Source organism: Aquarana catesbeiana, linkage group LG01 (assembly GCF_042186555.1).
Source record: "Aquarana catesbeiana isolate 2022-GZ linkage group LG01, ASM4218655v1, whole genome shotgun sequence".
Classification (NCBI taxonomy): Eukaryota; Metazoa; Chordata; class Amphibia; order Anura; family Ranidae; genus Aquarana; species Aquarana catesbeiana.
In genome coordinates this window covers 432,270,872-432,291,963 of record NC_133324.1, presented here as the reverse complement: position 1 = coordinate 432,291,963, position 21,092 = coordinate 432,270,872, and the positions used below count along the sequence as shown (strand labels likewise).

The 21,092-nt window shown below is 39.8% G+C and overlaps 1 protein-coding gene across 1 annotated transcript in view; it reads left to right on the top strand.

Annotated features, from left to right (window-relative positions):
• The window catches only part of IFT74 (intraflagellar transport 74), a 188,517-nt gene that overhangs the window by 118,375 nt on the left and 49,050 nt on the right, over positions 1–21,092 (top strand). The window contains exons 11-14 of the mRNA XM_073635941.1: positions 1,470–1,613; positions 5,784–5,824; positions 11,021–11,100; positions 20,321–20,374. Of these exons, the coding sequence (XP_073492042.1) occupies positions 1,470–1,613; positions 5,784–5,824; positions 11,021–11,100; positions 20,321–20,374 (319 nt within the window). The remainder of the gene's footprint in view (positions 1–1,469; positions 1,614–5,783; positions 5,825–11,020; positions 11,101–20,320; positions 20,375–21,092) is intronic.

Below are 21,092 nucleotides of genomic sequence, written 5' to 3'. Positions count from 1 at the left end.
GTGGTGACGAACAAGACGTACAACGAGCTGAGAAAAAGGAAGTTCAATAGCCAGTGTGGCTCCTTCTGCTTGTTTCCGAGCATGCGTGAACTTTTGTGTATCGGACTTGTGTACACACGATCGGAAATTCCAACAGCAAAGTTCTGTTGGTGGAAAATTTGAGAACCTGCTAGCCAACATTTGTTGGTGGAAAGTTCGCCAACAAATGTTCGATGGAGCATACAAACGTTTGGACTTTCAGCCAACAAGCTCACATCCAACATTTGTTGTCGGAAAATCCGATCGTGTGTACGCGGCATTAGAATGTGCAAAAGAGAGGAATCTCTGTTCAGTCTACACAAATACAACTGTTGCAGACTAAACGACACAGAAAAATACAAGGAATATCAGTGACAGTAGTAGTTTTGACCTGTTATAATGTAACTTTTAAACAGATTTATATATTTTTTTTTTTTTTATGTATTCTATCATAATGCAGGGCCTGCTGTACCTGGTAGCGTGGAAGGGAATATTTGTCATAAAAGTGACTGCAAAGAATTGGAAATATTTTAGTTGGTGAAACAGTTCACACATTTGTATTTTGGATGTGTGTTCAGCAATTTAGTGCACTTCAATTTAGTCTATTTTTTTTTTTTTTATCTTACTGCATGTCTGTTGTGCTGATACCCAATGCCTGGCAAGCTTTTAAAGCTGGAGGCCAGAAAATTAGAGTGGTGCTCAACAGAAATGTTTAGATGATGCTTTCTAGGTCAAATACCATTGTGGTCATTGTCTGGGACTGGTGGTGATTATAATGCTACTCTACTCATTTCTTGGCTGTAGTGGTATTAAGGCGGTATGCATTCCCTAACTTCAGTGAATTTAATGTGTTGGTCATCACTAGCTGTAGTGGTTTGACTGCAGTTGTGGTCTACCCTTGGGGTTGTAGTTCATCGTTTCTTGCACCCAGTGGTTGTCAGTCTGTATAACCAGTAGTGGTCAATCCCTGTGTCCAATGGCGGTCACTCCCTATCTTCATTGGTAACCTGTCTCAATGTCCAGCATTGGTAGCCAGTTTCTATCTCCAATTCATTGATAGTGACTGTCTTTACCAGTTTTTACATTTTCACTGAATGAGTGTCCAGGGTGAACACAAGATGCAAAGGGTAGCTTTATTCTGCCCTTGTGACATAAAAGATTAAGCTCCTCCCTAAACAAAAACAGGGGTCTCTGACCAGTATACTATTTTATCATGTTAACAATTCTCTCTATATGGAATTATTTAATGCTTTAAGCCCACTAATTATTTTTATGTTCAGCTAATTTGTATACAAATTTCTCAGATGTTGTGGTTTGTAATAACACATCACTGAAGCCATCACGTTTTCTTCCTTTTATGTTTTCTTTAATTTTTAAACCTGCTATTTATCAGTTGTCATTGTCACCTGCAATTATTTAATTTAAAGCAAAATGCTATCTATTTTCTCTAGGAAATTGCACATTCCTATATTAAACAGGAGGCAGTACAGCTTTATGAAAAGCTGCACAATTTGGAGGCGCGTCGGGACCAAGCCATTGCAGAAGACAAAGGCATGGGAACTCCACAAGAAGAGAGGGAGAAGTTACTAAAACAGGTATTCCAAAAAAACCTTTTGTAACTACAGTAGTTTAATGTAACAAAGTCACAAAACACAATTTTATGAAATACTGCTAAGATTAATAATGCCGACATGGAGCTCTGAACTGAAATGGCACTTTTATTAAGCATCAAGCAACAGCTTTATTAGGTTATGATTCAGAACATCAAAATGTATGGTTTGCGTTTGTAGGAAAGCTCCTGTTGATAATATATCATTAAAAATGGTTCCCATTAAAGGTGCATTCACACTCTCTATTTTTTTTTTACTTCTTTCTCTGTCAGATACAATGATAAATAAATGCTCGTTTGTACTGTAAAGGGTTTGCTGCTTGAGACCCACAAGTAGTAGGCCTCATGCACACTGGGCGTTTTGCAGCTGCTTCTATGGGCATCAGGCATTTTTTTTTCCAAGAGTAATACATTTGAAATAAATCCTGCGCTTATCCAACCACTTTTCAATTAAATGAATCAATCAACCAATAAACAAAACTGTGACTGCAAATTATTAGAAAAGCTGCAACCAAACAAGTCCGAACACCAGACCCACATAAACAATAAAACAAGAAAATTGGTGCCCTAATCACATAGTTCAAACATAAATTAAATGAACGTAAATAATAATAATAATAAGCAAATACTAGATAAAAGTGATCTCGCGCAATCAAATCTATTCACACATAATAAAGTAGCTTGAACGTGTATAAAGTGCATAACAATAAATGACATCACAATCAAGTGGATATAAAAAAATAAAAACAAGTGGTGAGGAAAATGTAAAAATCGATCTAGAGGTGCTCTCTATCGGTGCAATGAGAGTGAAAAATCCAAAACACAATAAGTAGAGGGCCCAGTTCTAGCCATAAAAAACTGCATAAAGTGACTTAGTGAAGAAATAAATAAGCTGACCAAAGTTCATAGTTGTCCTCATAAAAAATCTCTTGATAACATCAGTCTCTCAGAACTCTCACCTTAATAGGTAATAAAACAAGCATCGCTACTTGGCATCTGTTTGTAGATCTGTGTACAGCGTCAGAATGAAGCCCAGATAGTCCTCGTCCATTCACTACGGCTTTAGTAATTTCCTCTCTGCTCCCAATACAGCACAGAATGCAGACCCTGCTGATTAACACGCTTATCAATCAAAGGGATAATCGCTGTTCACTGGACACTTTTCATCTGTATTTTGCTCATTGCAAGCAATAGATAAATTCCACATAGTGTAATCCAGTACAATAATTATTTATTAATTTAAAATTATCCCACAAAAAACACTCACAATGTTTGCATAATATTAGAGCATGTAACATCAATACTATGTCAGTCGTTCATTCCCCTCTAACCTCTCACCGCTCCCACGGTGTTCCTGGGAAGGACGGACGAGGATAAGCCGACACTGTAGATAGCTGCGTAGCAACGCCCTGACGCGGATGCGTTTCTGTCATCACTTTCATCAGAGGGCGACTTGTTTTTATTTTTTATATCCACTTGATTGTGATGTCATTTATTGTTATGCACTTTATACACGTGTAGTGTGAACACTTTTAGATTTTGCTGCTATCTTTATAGATAGCATCACACATTTCTTTACACTGTGGACATTCACTGCATTTACTCATAAGTAGCGCGAAGGACACTTCCATTTTAATAATAGGCGAATGTTACAAATTCAAATAAATAAATAACTTTGTTAATAATCTTTTAACAAAGTGTCCTTTTTCAAAAAAAAGTTCATAAGTGACATTTCTGAAGTAAATTTTTGAAAACGAATATCTGATCCGGTAACAGGATTCCACTGTGTATATATGTCATAGATCAAACCGGACAAAACATTGCTCAACTGATCCCTTCACCACATATACTGCACGCCTCTTATCAGAGATCATGGATCTCAAATTCTAGAGATCACGCCCACTTTGGTTTATCCAGTAGGACTCGGCAGCCAAACTGAAAAGGATATTTATTCCACTGCAGCTCACAATAATAACTCAACGGTGTCAGGTATTAGTAAGTCAGCTGACAATTACTCCCAATATATACAGAGAAAAAAGGAAGATCTAGTAGTGTAATAATTTAAAAAAAAAACATTTATTAAAAGCACAGTTTACACTTACAATTAAGCAGATTAAAACCAGGAAAGTAAACACAATATCACACATGGCGGCGGTCAGCACTAGCCAGCTTGTGCGGAATGTCTCCTTGTCTGCGATGTAAGTGGTCTGCTCACTGTTAACCTCTTAGATGTTGCCCACATGTAGAGAGGAAAGAGACTCCATAGTGTGATACCGTACAAATATCCAAACATTTATTAATAATACTGATGGGTACTCACATTTATTAAAAATCATTAAAAGCGAAAACAGTATTTAAAAACAGGAAACTGGAGGGATCTGCGCTCCACGGCTCGAAACCGGAAGTGATGCAAAGATGCTGTATAGTCCCGCCCTAGTCCCGGACTATACAGCGTCATTGCATCACTTCCGGTTTCGAGCCCAAGGAGCGCAGATCGCTCCAGTTTCCTGTTTTTAAATACTGTTTTCGCTTTTAATGATTTTTAATAAATGTGAGTACCCATCAGTATTATTAATAAATGTTTGGATATTTGTATGGTATCACACTATGGAGTCTCTTTCCTCTCTACATGTGGGCAACATCTAAGAGGTTAACAGTGAGGAGACCACTTACATCACAGACAAGGAGGCACTTGGAGAACACAGGACAGGAAGTTTCCTCCCACTCCACAGGCTGCACAGTGGCTCATACTGTGAAGGTGAAATACCTCCTTGTGGGGTGAATAATAGCGGTGAGTGCGTTTCTTATGGGGCGCTGTTTTCCATGAAGCACAGAACAATTTGATGGAGCACATTGTCACTTTATTGGACTTTTTTATACACCAGGGTTTAAGGACGGTTTATGCATATTTCTGAACCCAGTTTCACAGCAACAATATACACCAGTCATATATATTGGATTTTTCTGCACAGAAATGTCACCTTGAATTGCAGGTTTTGCACAGGATTGTGCTTTCATTTGAACATAACAATATGCATTATATATAAGCGGTTAGGTAGTTTACACAGTAGGATTTTTTTTTGAATATACAAATATTTATTTTCTGCACTTTTATTGTCACTTTTTGCACTAAATGCACCCGTGACACACACCCTTCAAGTATTTAGAGGTTGTAGGTCACCTCTTAATAAGAGCAGCGCCATACCTATCCCCTCTTTTTTCACAAGCCTAGATTTAGGCTTACCTGTAGGTGCAAGAAATATCTCCTTAACCTATACGGTTAAGGAGATATTTGCAAGAAAGGCGGCACCAATGTTTACGGCGCATGTGCGCCGTAGACAAAGGCGCAGGCACACTGAGCGTGCCGTTTATTAAATGGGAAGAAAATATTACAGCGCACACATGCAAAAAAGACATTTACCTCCAGCAAGGCTAGTTTAAAACACCTAAACATTTTCAAAAAAACATTATCAAAAAATATGGGGATTTGGTCACAACATATTGCTATATGGTGCTAAGCCCACTTACTGCAACAAAGTACCCCATGATTAGTGGGTCCTACACTATCCATAGATTGGCACTGCTTCTCTAAACTTTGCCGCAGTAAGTGGGCTTAGCACCATATAGCAATATGGTGTGACCAAATCCCCATATTTTTTATAATGTATTTTTGAAAATGTTTAGGTGTTTTAAACTAGCCTTGCTGGAGGTAAATGTCTTTTTTGCATGTGTGCGCTATAATATTTTCTTTACTGTACGGTCTTATGGCTGCACCATCTTTAATGCATCTTTTAGGGTGTGCCCCCCAAATGGGATCGTACCGTCACTGACGGCTCCCGCGCGCATATGCGGGAGTGACGTCATCGCGGCTCCGGCCAGTCACAGCGCCGGAGCCGCAATACATGGAAATCACTCCAGGTATCATGGAGGAGGTGACTGAGGACCGCTGCGGGGGCTTCGATCTCAGGTAAGTAATTTATAATGAGCTAGTATGCTATGCATACTAGCTCATTATGCCTTTGTCTTGCATGGTGGTTTTTTTTTTTGTTTTTTTAGAGAGGGTTTAGATCCTCTTTAAGTTGCTATTATCTTATGTAAATACATTAATACAAATGTACCAATTGTAATTTTAGTTTAATGAAATTGTTTTTCATAGGTCAAAGAAGACAATCAGGAGATGGCGAGCATGGAGCGGCAGTAAGTGTTTTATATTTTTGCATCATCTGCAAGTTGATATAAGATATTGTAATTTTAGCAGTTTCCAGACTGTGATATTATTTTAATTGCCAGCTCTAGCCATGTGTAAATAAATATGCTATATTATAGGCAGTTCTGGTTCGTGAACTGCATGTAGGCAAGCTGCTCTTAAAGAAGTGCTGTCAAATTCCAATTACCTCGTGTTGTAAAACCACAGGGTGCTGCTGTTCCTGAACATAGAATGATTCAGCACAACGTTTTATTTATGTCTGAACATAAAAATGTATTTAGAGTCTGTATACATCTCATCTCACCTCTGATGTAGTTTTGCTTTTGGAGATAAAAAAGAGATTGAAGCTTCAAGTGAGATCATTGATCTCTCCGGAGCTCATAATATTTGCGCCCATCTCTCTGCAGTCTCAGAGAACAGTAACAGAACCGAAGGAATCTAAAACTTACACCTGCATGCAAAGATGTTTACAGAGTCTTGCTATGAAATAAATATTAGTGAAAAGCAAACCTACTTCGAAGGAAGGAACTCTACTGTAAAATGAAGCCCCAGTGTGTGAGTAAATAAAAGTGCTCTACAGGAGAATTGTAAACATTGTAGCAAATGTAAAAATGATATGACTATAGGGGTGGGTGGCGCTGCCTGTCACCTGAAGAGTGCTCCTCCGCGATGGGTCACTCTTTCAAGAATTGGTAGTGAGTGCTAAATAGTGTGGTTAATCACAAATAAAATACATATCATAATGGGTGTTCTCACCCTGTGCTTGAGACGAGTTTATACAATTAAAGCCCTATTAGTTGTGCTAATTGCAAACTGGTGTATCACCCTGCAGTATGAAAGTGAATGTGCTGAGTGTGATAGTGAGTGTTTTCACCCAATCAGCAATTTTAACAAGATTTCATCCTAAACAATTCATCCCAACAACTATATCATAAAAGTGCAGCATGAATTATTTGTATCCAAATCATTAGTGTTCAAAAATGAGTACGTTAACACATTCTATTAAAAGGAGTTTTTCCGTAAAAAAGATGTATAAAAAATTAGTGGTTAATAATTGAGTTTAAGTTCAGTCTTTAGTAGTGCAAAAATGGCAAGGTTTCAAGTGACTTCTGCCTATGTAGCCATTTAGGTGACTTCCATGCTCCCCTTCAGTCCCCCACTCACCAGATCTCTGCACCCCTGCAGGGGTAAATCGCATGCAGTGAGTGTAGTTGCAGTCCTCAGGGCATTCACCTCCTCCATAGCTCAGCAAGTGATGGGGTATCCAGATCCTTGTGCCCCTCCGGGGGTAAGCTCTTCCCAATAGATTAAGTTGCAGTAGTTACCTCCTCCGTGGTAAACCACAGGTTATCCTCATGGACAAAAGTGATGGGTACTCGTAGTGTAAATCTGGGTGATTTTATTAAAAATTAAAGTTTAAAAACACCACTTGACACAGTCACGTGCGTAAGCTAGCATAGCTTGCTTGCAGTACAGGAGCTTCGAACCAGCGTGCGTTCCACCAACCGGAAGTGGCTTGAGTGCGTACCAAGCTCCGCCTTACGCTTTCGTTATAAGACTTCGTCTGAGGCGGTGCCATCTTGGTGCACCTCACGTCTATTATAGTGAGCGGTCTTGCAGGGTCCACCCCTTGTAGGCAGGTTCACAAATCAGGATATTTAGTTGCTGTGTGTATATTATGCACCCCTGTGCCTGATTATCATACATATCCTATACATAGCCTTATAGATCCCGGAGAGGACCGTTTTGCCACTTCTCCTCAAATAGTCCTCTCTCCATAGGGATCTGTGTATGCTCGAGCCTTACGCCCCCCGGTATTCAGATTTAGTATTTACTCCCTGCAATTGCGCTCTCCATTACAATACAGATATTAATAAGTAAAACTCAAAAACGTCTAAAAATTCTAAATCATTCTAAAATCACAATGTACCTAAATCAAAAGGAAAGAGTATTATTACTGATGGTTCTGTTGGTATAATTCTATATGCATTAGCCTTACCAGACAGCTGAGTGGTACATATCCTGCATTTATTATTACCACACAGACATTGTCAGGCAAGGCCAGCAGTATTCTAATGACCTACATAGAGGGAAATTTACAACTCCTTCAGAGGAAAAAGACGTGTGTATATACATGTATCTCATTGATCTATTATTATTATTATTATATTTACAATAACCCTAGTAATATTGTGCATGTTTTACAAGTACCCGACAACCAGTCCCCCTACATGTGTTGTGACTAGATCCCCTAATCTAATCCTCCAATCTCCTCATGCACTTCTATTTATCATTTGTAGAGTATGATTCATGGTTATATAAAATAGGCTCTGTCATATCTATTTATTTCCTATGAAGAAAAAAAATAATAATAATAAGCAGCACTGTTTAGGGAATGTAGTAGGATTCATATTTTAGAAGTTGGATATAAAACAATTGAGGTCTATGTCGAGATTAAGGCCCCAAGGCGCCAAAGACCCCAATCTATATATCCACTTAGTCTAATTCTGTGAAACCAACATTTTTTTATTGCCCCCTCTCCAGTGGTCCTTGATTTGATCTATTCCATAGAATATCAATCCTGTGGGGTCCCTGTGATGTACTTCCCTGAAATGTCTGGAAAGGCTGTGTTTTAGGAACCCCTTTCTTATGTTGTTAATGTGTACCCTAATTCTCACACATGGGGGCCGAGTAGTCCTACCTACATATTGGAGGTGACACAGACATTCAATGACGTAGGTGACATGGGTGCTGTTGCATATAATCAGCTCCCTTATTTGGTATTCCTTATTGAAAACCCTAAATTACTTAAATTACTGTCTTTTCCGCGGTTGCTTCTTGCTCACTTTACATGGAAGGCATTTTTGGCATCTATAGAATCCCTTCATTTCTGAGAGTATTTTGACATGTTTTGTCTTTTTTGAATAGTAGTGCACTTCTATCCACTTTCTTTATTTCAGTTTAACTAGGTTCTTTTCTTGATAGCCTTTTTCCTGAAATCTTATAATGAGAATGTTGGCTTGTGTTTCAAAGTCTTCCACCGTTCCACCGACAGTTCCTTCTGAGGGTCAATATACGCCTCAATTTTATCGGATGTTTTGGCAGGTGCAAATTTCAGGCCCAAATCCAGAACTTGCATTTCTTTGTGAAATGGGCGCTGCTCAAATTATATATTCCATTTCCTAATATTCTTGTCGCCTTTTTCTTCTTCCCTCCTCTCTTTCCTCTTGTCTGTTTCCTCTTTCCATATTTCTTTGTGTTTATCCAATCTCCCTTTCTTGATTGTTGATCCATCCATTCCTCATGTGTCTGTCTCTTGTCTCTGATAAGGTGGACGTCTGTGGTATCCTAAGGGCCCTTGATCTCTCTCCATATCCCTGGAACGTTCTTCCCATTTCTGAGCACCTCCTCTGTTCCCATATCGTCCCCTGCAACTTGGGGTCCTGTATGGGACGTGCGTATTACATCTTCCTGGAAGTCTTCCTCGCTGCCCTCCCCTGTGAAAATCCCTTTCTTCCCTAAATTCTCTCCTCTGTTGGAAATTGCGATAGGGGGTGTGCTGACCCCCCTCCCCAGGGGAGAGAACCTATTATTTGTAGGGATGTTATATCTTGGAATGGTGTCCTAAGATAGGTAGTTTCATGTTGGTTGTTTCTCTTCATATCAGGTCTTTTTTTCTTCATCGGAAATAAATAGATATGACAGACCCTATTTTATATAACTATGAATCATACTCTACAAATGATAAATAGATGTGCTGAGGAGATTGGAGGATTAGATTAGGGCATATAGTTACAACACATGTAGGGAGACTGGTTGTCGGGTACTTATATGTAAAACATGCACAATATTACTAGGGGTGTTGTATGTATAATAATAGAACCATCAATCAATGAGATACATGTAAATACAAACATATGTCTTTTTCCTCTGAAGGAGTTGTAAATTTCCCTCTATGTAAGTCATTAGAATACTGCTGGCCTTTGTTTGACAATGTCTGTGTGGTAATAATAAATGTAGGATATGTACCATTTAGCTGTCTGGTAAGGCTAAATCATATAGAATTATAACAACAGGACCAGTTTTTGAGTTTTACTTGTTAATATCTGTATTGTAATGGAGAGCGCAATTGCAGGGCGTAATTAACTAACTAAATCTGACCACCGGGGGCGTGAGGCTCGAGCATACACAGATCCCTATGGAAAGTGGACTATTTGAGGAGATGTGGCAAAACGGTCCTCTCCGGGATCTATAAGGCTATGTATAGGCTATGTATAGGATGTGTATGATAATCACAGGCTTACCTGTAGGTAAAATGAATATCTCCTAAACATGCACCGTTTAGGAGATATTCACCCTGCATGCAGCCGATGATGTCAATGGCGCATGCACTTTGAAGGTCCGGCATACCGCGCTAGACTTTCAGAGCTTCTTGCTGGAACCAAGGGCTCGCATGCGCAGGTGTGACGTCATCGCGGCTCTGGCCACTCACCGCTCCGGAGCCCGTGAACCCGGAAGAAAGGCCAGGGAAATATATCGGCCCTCTCAGCAGTGACTGTGTGCCACTGGAGGGGCTTTGTTCTAAGGTAAATATCTTATAATGTGCTAGTATGCGATGCATACTAGCACATTATGCAATTGTCTTACAGGTGTTTTTTTTTTTTTTTTTATTCTGTAGCGGATTACTACCGCTTTAAATTAAAATAGCTTAACAATTTTAACCTGAAAATAGATTACTTCTAGGACGATTAAACCTTAGTGTCTACTTTGTTAGTTGTTGCATACAGCACAGTTATTTTTCATTTTTGGAAGTGGGGCAGCAGGATTTTATTGGTACCGTCATAGGACAAAAACAACAAGAAATAAAAAATTGATGGCTACTACACCCCCCATGTATCGGGGTCACTTCTACCTGGGAAGTTACTTCACAGAAGATATTTGTGTATAGGCCAATTACCTTGACATGTTTTGCGGTCGCCCTCTTCTTCAGGAAGAAAGCAGAGGGAATAAAACACTGGAAAATTAAATACAAAGAGTATGAGCAATATATATAGCCTATTCGTGTCATTGGTAACAAAAGAGTTTTTTTTTCAGTATATGCCATAAGGTCTATAAAATTTTTACATTTATTACATAATTAGTTTTTGGTTATGAATGTTTCTTTTTTTTTACACTCCTGTTAACAGGTTAACAGATATAAAGGAACGGGCTAAGCAGCTCAGTGAAGAATTGGGAAGGCTGGATATGGACTTGGAAGAGCACCAGGGTACCATTTTATTCTAATATTTATTCAGAACGTGTATACACTAGACTATGGTAAAATAAGTTCTGTATTGCCAGTTACTTTGTGTATTGGTGTTGCCATGCTAATAAGGAAAGTACTTCACCAGATGACCTCATTAACACACACCCTGCACCTGGCCTTCCCCCTCCAGGCGATTGCTCCCGCCCACCTCTGCAGTTACATGCAGTTATTATCAGTAAGCAATTTTTCCTTGAATACGCAGCCAGTGTCTTTCTCTACTGATCAATCGTTTTGTATCATACCTTCTTCTTTCATAGGTCCTTCATTTGGCAGAGTGTGCAGTAGCTGAGCAATCACATAACCGCCTATGTGGGACAGAGCTGTAGTATTGAAAACAGAAGAAATATGCCCCTGGAAATCTGTAAAGCTCACCATACACTATACAATCTGATTGTACAATCTCCTTTACATCTACCATCAACTATGTAGTGCAAGAGCCAGCCTAAATGGCTACAGAGTGATTGGATAGATATGTTTTGGTTCCTATTATATAGTTTTGGTAAATCTTAAAGAGGAACTGCAGTCTGCTCACATAATTTGTAACAAAAACATCTTTGCCATTCTGAAGCTTCCCTCCAACCACTTTGCATATTTTATATATTTACCGTGATTCTGTACTTGCCAGTAATGCTCCAGAAATCTCCCTCCACTAAGTCTGGCTGCAGCCATCTTAACTGTGGGCAGCTGAAGCCGCTGCCTGTTCACTTCTTGGATTTACACAGACACAGAGGCACACCTCCAGGTCTGCAGCCCTGCAGCTTTCATTGGCCCTCTTATGACTCATCCCACTTCCCTTTCTGGCAAACTCTCACGAGAGAGAGAGAGCGAGAGAGAGATAGCTGTACATGATAGACTAATTACCAGACAAGAAACAGGAAGTGGGCTGTATAAGGTATTTACTGGCAGAAAAAAATGTTTTACTATCCAAAGGTAAAAAAAAAAAAAAGGGCAGAAGATTTAATAGGTGGAAAGTGGAAAAAAATACTGAAGGTTCGCTTTAAGGAGATTGTACAGAAATTATACAATCAGATTTTATAGTATATGTCTATAGACCGAAAATGAACTTGTCGTGCTATCAGGGCTATTTATTATTAATGGCACCCCAAATGCAGAAGCAAACACTCATTGTGCCACGTGAAAAAACGAGCGACAAACGTGGCAAATTGTGCAACCTGCAACCTGCCGCATGTAGGGCAGCCCATTCAGCACTTACTGACAGTAGTGCCTTTTCACACAGTTTGGGATCCTCAGCTTTCCCAGGATGTTTTGGTAATGTTTCAAATTTTTAGGACTTAAATTTTAGGATGGGTAATGTCCTACTTAGCTTGTTTTTTTGTTATATTGTTATGCAGTTTTTTTTTTTCTTTAACACGTTTAAAAAACCTACATAAAATATACTTGAAAGTCAATACTACCAAAGAAAAGCCTTGTTTTTGCCCATTATATTATAATAATAACAACTTATTTCCCATAGAAACATAGAAAGGAGCAAATGGTTGTGGAGCATAACTGGTGGATCAAACCCTGGCAGCGTTTGATATGTGGCCATATGGATTTGTGTAGAAATTAGCAGAGCTCTGTCATGAGAGAATAAAGACAGATATTATTGTGTCGCCACTTGAGATTTTTAGTTTCATTTCAGTCACGCTGGTGATTTGGCTGGTCTGGTCTTTTTCAATCACAGGCCTGTAAGTGTAATTCTGACACTTGTCTCTGAGTCACTGACCAGGGACAAATACAAAGGTCAAAGGAGAACTAAATCCTCCTATCCTTTACAGCCGAGGAAGCTGCCATCTTATCCTCTGTTTGATCTGCAGTTGCAGTGGTGCTTCACATGTGATCAGTTATAACGACAGACATTTTATGGCTTGACAGTTTGGTTGACAGCAGAAGCAGCTGTGACAGTTATCAATCATGGCATGCCTTAAAGGGGAAGTAAACCCATTGATTTAACAGATTCAAAAAACAGTTACATTTCCGGCACGTGCCAGGAATGTAACTGTCACATTGGTTGTGCTCTCAACCAAACTGTCAAACCATCCAATGGCTATACGGATCACATGTGCAGCTTCATGGCAGTTAAAGATTAAACAGAGGCCAAGATGGCAGCTTCCCTGGCTAAAAACGATAGGTGGGTTTACTTCCACTTTAAGACCCACTTCATGCTGGAGGCGTTTTTCAGGCGCTAAAGGGCTAAAAATAGTGCCTGTAAAGTGCCTAAAAAATGCCTCCCCTGCAACTCCAGTGTGAAAAAGGTTAGAAAAAGTCCTGCAAGCAGCATCTTTGGAGCGGTGTATACACCACTCCTGCCCATTGAAATGAATGAGCATCGCTGCCATAGCGCCTGCAAAGCACTTCGGCAGCGGCACTTTTCGCGCGCATTCAACGCTTTCTTCGGCCACTAGCGGGGGTTAAAAGCGCCCCGCTAGCCGCAGAAAAGGGCCGCTAAAATGTCGATAAAGAGCTGCTAGATTTAGCGGTGCTTTAGCGCTAACGTGGCCGCGCTGTGTGTATGAAAGGGATCAAAATGTAACTATTTTGGTAATGAGTTAAACCGATGGGTTTAGTTCCACTTTAAGGAATTCTGACACACATTCACAGCATGTTCACAGTATGTTCCGTTTCTGATTCAATATGTATTGAAGGCATTTTCAGAAAACACCATTAGTGGCAGCCCCCCACTTGTCTGATGACAGGGGTACCTTGAGAAGCACCTCTTGCCTACACACCATGCAATAATTATAGCAGACATAATTATCTCAGCAGACAGTAATTCTATTCTAATGTCACTCGTTGTTGCTTTTATTGCTTTTAACTCACTTTTTTCCTTACATTTTCCTTTCATTTGTAATTGTTTTTTATATCCCTGTCTTTTCTTTGGATTACTATTTAGAAGGTGAGAATCTCTTGTGTTTGTAGAACTATATGATGTTGAGATACTGCCAACTAGAAAACATAGAAATGACTCCCGTTTAGAAAGATCTATTTGGCTGTTTACGTATTTCTGTCCTCCTTTGTCCCTTTTTTTATTTTACAGTTTTGGCTTTCTTTTTGCTTAAATATATTTTCAAGCATTAGCATTCTTAAAATTTCCATTGACTGTGCTTTGTCAAATAATTTTCTGCTTTGCTCGTTGCATTTTTCATTCTGCCATTTTGAGATCCTAATGTGCTAGTCAGTACGAAGACCTATGAGATTAGCTGTCTTTTTCAAAAATACAGATTCTTTGGTCAAGAAACCCTTTACTAATTATCTGTATAGTAATAGCCACTTCCAACTAAACCATATTTCCCCTGCACTGCCTGGCAGTTTGACACTTTTACCGATTGTGTGGCCTTGTTTCATGCCAAATTAAAATCTCTTTGTTAATTTAGCTGGAAAAGAAGAATTGTATAATTAAAATGTAGGGACGGATTAGAACCCCTGTCTGTTTTAAACTGCTGTCCAGATCATCCCTCATTTGCTGTGCTAACAATAGTTTCACTAAATAAAAAGTGATGGAAAATCTTCAACCGGGACAGACAACAATAAAATAGTTTTTTTTTAAAGTAGAGGAGGGAAAGTTCAAACCCTGTCAGCTTTTTTTGCTGCCCATGTTGTCATTGGTGTTTTCTACTGATTCCCTCAAACCACCACTTTCACCAAAGCAGTAAAGCTGGCCATACGTGATTCAGTTTTTTCATTCAGTCAACGGTTTAAGCAAAAAAAAATAACCGATACCCCCATCCACATACCTCCCCTTTGCACTATTGTATCTTCACAGTGGGGAGATTCACTTCAGAATACACAGATCAATGATGTAGCCATTGGCTGCATGCCCTGATCAAGCATCTTTTATCTGACAGGGTGGATAAATGGGGGGGGGCAGGCGATCAATAAATCGACTTCTGCTCAGCTGCAGCAGCCACACATGTATCAAAACTGTCCAAATCTCGATCCATCTATGGCCACCTTAAGGTAAATTCTTTTAAAGCTGGCTATACACTGATCGAAATTTGGCATAATGTGTGGGCTATCCTGTTCAACAGAAGGTGAATTGATTATTTGACTTCGGTCGACTTCAGGTTGAAAAATGATCCCTTGATTGGCAGCTGTAGCCAATCAGCGGGTGCTACTGTCAGATTACAATGTCCCAGCACAGGGTTTCCCCCATCCACCTAATTTTGGTGGAAGGAGGTATCTGTTAGGTTTTTCTTTTTTTTTTTTTTCAGCCTGCTAGCTAACCCTATATGGCCAAAACCAAAAAATGCTGCACATACACTTTAAAGCAACCCTATCAGGATTTTTAAAAAATGCAGATGAGTATCCTTGCAGTAGAAGAGCTCACCTCTCCACTGGCCCATTTCACCTACTATCCCTCCATTTTGGTGCTTCAGGCCCCAATTTTACTTTCATCTACATTAAAGCAACCCTGTTAGGTTAAATATAATCTCTCACATATAGTATTATTGACGATATGTGAAAGATGTAAAGCTGTAAAATGTCTTTACGGTGAGGAGAATTTTTTTTTACAATTGACACCTCTCGTTAAAAAGAGGTAGTACAAGGGTAGAGTCCTTACCACTATATCACCATGTTGCTTTAATAGCACAGAGCTGCTGAGGCTAATTTACTAAAGCAGGGGTCAAACTATGGCCCTTCAGTTGTTCAGGAACTCCAATTCCCATCATGCCTAGTCATATCTGTGAATGTCAGTTTTACAATGCCTCATGGGACGTGTAGTTCTGCAACAGCTGGAGGGCCATAGTCTGGCAATCCCTATACTAAAGGATTTGAGAATATTTACAAAATAAGTTGTGTGAGTGTTCACGTTAACTATCCAATTATGTGCAGCTGAAACAGGTAAACAAGGATTTTCTTTAAAGACTGGATAATTAGTCACCTTTATCAAGAGTGGAATTGGATCCGTCTACAGTTAGCACCCATTGGGGTAGACGGATCAAAGGACATCATACAAACTTATTTCACTGCAAGAGCTTGTACCGTACGATGGTTTACTATTTTAATTATAAATTTACAGTTGTTTGTTGTTAATAATGTTAACCATAACATACTTACTGTAACTAAGAATGTTCATACTCCTTGGATTGCTCTTTATAAAGCTAATACAAATTTAAAGTTAAAAAAATAAAAATAATAAAATGAAGACTGGATAATTCCCAAATCCCTAAATCTTTTAGTAAATCAACCTCAGCAGCTCTGTGCTATAAGGCAGCATGGTACCTTAGCGGTAAGGACTGTTGCCTTGAAGCACCCTGTGTTCAGGCCCACCAGCAATACTATCTGAAGGGATTTTATAATTGCCTGTTTTCATTGGATTCCGGTGTTCTCATTGTTTATTATGACAATCCAAGAACATACAGTTGGTTTAATTAGCTTCTACCAACATTGGTATGTGTGTGTTTTGTAAGCGTGTGGTAGAGATACAAGAATATCAGCTCCTTCAGGTAAAGGGGCCGATGTAAATGGTCTGTATACTTTTCATGTTCTATAGGGTTTTTGATGGTGCCATATACAGTAAAACAACAAGAGAAGCTATTTGCCAGATAACGACAGTCATTTAGTGTTTTTATTTTTTTATTTTTTTGTATTATTATTCTGTTGGGATTAAGGAAAGGGAGGGGAAATGCAGGAATCTTCCTAATTTTTGCATGGCTAGAAGGGAAGCCGGCAAGACATCCTACAGCTGCAAGGAAATCTTTGCTGTGAGTCCCACTGGAATGTCTTATTGTTTTATTCAATAAATTAAGGAAAGAGGATGCGGATGCAATCCCATTTGGCCAAAGTGCTTTTTCAGCATTTCATTAGCACATGATTTTTCAAGTGAGATGTGACAGAATAAGAAAAAAAAACACGCTGGTGAAATGAAATCGGCTGTTAAATACAGATTTTATTGTAAACTATTGTCTCTGTCAAATGCTAATGTTTTTATCCCTATCATAAATAACTTTTGTGATGTGAGGTGTGAGGTCTGTTGAATAAGTCTGTGGAGTGTATTAGATCTCCTCACTCAAATGGCAGGCAGCCTATCATTATAATTCATATTCCAAGATATTCAGCTGAGAATGTCAGCATTAGCAATTAGCGCAAGCATTGTGAATATAAAATGTTCATCTTTCTTGCCATGAATACAATTCTGCTGCTCCCAACCTAGGCAGTCTAGATCACATGGCCTATGGCTACCAATCCATAAAAAATGCAAATAGTCTATTGTTCCTTTGAGGAATCATTTAGGGCGATAAAAAGCGATATGCTGTATATTGTTTTTTGAGAAGCAGTTTGGAGCTGGTTTACAGGCATTCAGGAGGCAATACTACTGCCTCCTGCACACCTATTTTGTATCCCAAGGGGGATTTTTACCTTCTCAATGGGGGATTTTACATTGAACTAAAGCATTTCAACTGCCATAGCTGTGTTTGGCGTGCAGTTGCTGTACAATTTATTTCAATGGGTGGGTTTGACAAGCTGCTGCAGTGGTGGTGATTGATCGGGGGTGAGGGGTTGAGGAGCCATAAAAATGCAGATCAACTACCTCTTTTTACCATACTCTGGCTGCCCGTACATCCATTTATATGGCTGAAAACTCCTAACGCTCAAGGAACTTTGTGTTTGTTTTAGTCTTAGACAGACACACTCTTGTAGACTTGCAGTGAAAAAAGAGGATCAGCAAAACACAAAGGAAGCAGAGCCTACATATGTTTGAGCAAATATGGCTGCCCCCATACTATAGATAGTTACAAATAACACATAGCAACTAAGATTGTAACACATCATCACACATGGACACAAATGTTAATCTGGAAAAAAAATTAAGACTATAGCTGCTCACTTCGAGTCTTATGTTTTTTCAACCCTAATGGACCAGGCCGCGTTTTACATTTCAGCTATGTACCTGTTGATCTGGCACCAACATCATTACCTATGACTCTAAAGCAGGACCATTTTTTAAGGCAGGGCAAAAGGGGCAGCTGTCCTGGACCCTATCATTGTGGGGCCCAAAGCAGCTGTTTCATAATTGCCAACTATCCCAGTTTAAATTCCCTTATCCCTTGAAGGTTTAGTCCCGTGCTGTGTCCCGATATCTCAGTGTAAAGTTCTGTTGCTGCCCAGCTCTGCCCTATTGTCATGTAGAGATAACTCACCTGCAGACCCTGTGTTTATATGTAAATAACCTGCATTGATATGTAAATAGTGGTGGCATTAATATGTAAATAGTCCCAGGCCACAACATTGATATGTAAATAGAGGCGGCATTCTTATGTATATCATGTCCCCCTGAGGTCATATATACCATCACTTCTGCTGAATGCTGCCCACTGGGGAGGTAAAGGGGCGTGCTTGAAAGTCCTGCCTACAACTGTGGTCATTAAGCCTAACGTCAACCTGTTCTGCAAAAGGTAAGCAAATTGGAGGTGGAACCCTTCTTCAAAAGAACATGGTGCCACAGCACCCTGAATTTTGGTGCATGTGAATATGCACATCTCAGCTGATGCATGAGGGTGTCATTAACAATTAATGGCACTTCTGTGTATCTGCTAAAGGGCAGCATGTTTCTGTGGTGTCAGGAAAGCGATTTTGCATGTATTCTCAATGCACACAAATGTGAGCGCAGGCTAAAGGACTCAGTTACATTGGTGGTCAGTGTAAATCTTCTCATTACGTTGAGGCTTAATGTACAATCCTTTCATTCACACTAGTGGCCAGTGTGAAGGTCCCCCTTACATTGGTGGTCAGTGTAAATCCCCATTACATTGGTGGCCAGTGTAGAAACTCCTCTTTATATTGGTAATCGTTAAAAAATCCAAACTTGCATCTGTGGTCAGTTTCGAGTCCTCACTTACATTGGTGGTCCATGTAGAAGCCCCCTTTAAATTGGTGGTCAGTGTAAATCCCCCTAACATTGGTGTCCAGTGTATAAATCCCCCTTTGTTGGCTGTTGATGTGAAATCCCCCATTACATTGGTTGTCAGTGTAAATTCTTCATAACATTGGTGATCAGTGTACATTCCCCTTTACATTGGTGGTAAGTGCAGAATTGCCCTTACACTGGTGCTCAGTGTAAATCCCCCTTTACATTGTTGGTCAGTGTAAATACCCCCTAACATTGGTGATTGGTGTAGAAGTGTCACCTTACATTGGTGGTCAGTACAAATCTCCTCGACAATGGTTGTCAGTGTAAATTTCCCCTTACATGGGGGTCATTGTATATTTCCCCTTACGCTGGTGGTTGGTGTAATTGCTCTTATTACATAAGTGTCAGTGTAGAAATCCCTCTTTTCTATTGGTGGGTGGCGTAAAATCGCCCATTACATGGTGATCGGTGCAAATTCTCCCTCACATTGATGGTCATTGTAAATTCCCCATTACATTGGTGCAATCCACCACTATATACTTGCCAAAGATTTCCAGCTTTGCTCTACATGATTCAGAATTTGTCAGCGTAGTGCCTTCAAACTAATCCGATACTCCCACCACTGCCACTGATCCCATCAACCCCCCAGCATTGCCACTGATCCCACTACCCCCACCCACCCCCCCAGCATTGCCACTGATCCCAGGAGTCCTACGATTAGGAGTTTTCTGTCAATTGATGGGTCCCCGCCCACCTCCCCAGTCCATGGTGTGCAGGCCGTGAGGAGATGATGTGCTGTAACCTTTAGCAACCAATCAGTGAGCAGTAATGCTGTGCACTAACCTCTTGCAACCAATCATTGAGCGGTAAGGATATGCAGTAACCTCTAGGAACCAATCAGTGAGCAGTAATAATGTGCAGTAACCTCTCACAACCAACTTTTAATTTCTTATGTAATCCAATTTGCTTGCTTATAGGTGCTCCTGTCTGTGTTTTATTTTAAAATATGCAGTTTATACCTTATTTTAGAGCGCCGATCAGTGCTCACGTGACCGGCCGACTCTCTCCTCCGCTCGTCCTGACTGACATCAGCAGGGAATCTCAGCCCCGCCTGCTGCAGTTGTGAGACGAGGAGAGAGACGGTCACGTGAGCGCTGAGTGCCACTCTGAAATCATGTATAAAACAGCATTTTTTTAAAAAACACAGACAGGAGCACCTATCATTAGCAGACAAAGAAGATTATATGAAGATATCAGTGTGGGTTAACAAACACTTTCATTTTTGATTTACATGGATGCCCAATAACAGCTTTACTTTTTATGTTTTAGGAGAGAAGAAGCAAAAGTACAAAGAGCTGAAGAAAAAAGAGGAAAGCTTGGACAGTAAGTGACATTCCAGTTATATCTTTCCGAGACTGACCTTTTAATGCAGCATCACAGAAGAACAGTACTCACAACAATGCCATTACATCAACATTGACAGGCTGCTTTTCACTTAGCATCTAAGCTGTCTCTGCTTATAAATTCTATTAATTTTGTGCCTTACAAAGGAGTTAGCGGGCTTTCACACTGCAGCGTCGTGCCATTAGCGCTAAAGTGTCGCTCCTTTTTGTGACTCTTTAGCGGTGTTTTAGCGGCACCTTTTTGGCCGTTAGTGGGATGGTTTTTACCTTAATAAAAAGGCACAGAATGGCAGGCAGTTTTCAGGTGCTAAAATGCCTGAAAACTGCCTCAATGTGAAAGGGGTCTTAATTAGCCCCAAACTCATTGGAGGAAAGTGTTTCCAGAAGATGAAAGCCAACATGAGATTGTTTGCTTTGGTCAATACAGATGTTTTGTCCAGTGTACTGCTTGTTTTAAACAAGTCCCAAGGTATACGTATACTTCTCGTTCTAGAACTTCTATATTTCTATTAGCTTAATGAGAAGTCATCATCAGAAGTCATCAGCATGCAAATGAATTGACCTTTTCAGCAAATTAGAATACCACACGTTACCTCCTGTAGTGTTGGCTTGTGTACTAGCCTAAAGCTTTGATAGGAGCCTGGGGGTTATTATTTCATAACTGCCCTTTCAAGAATCAGATGGTCATTAAGGACTTA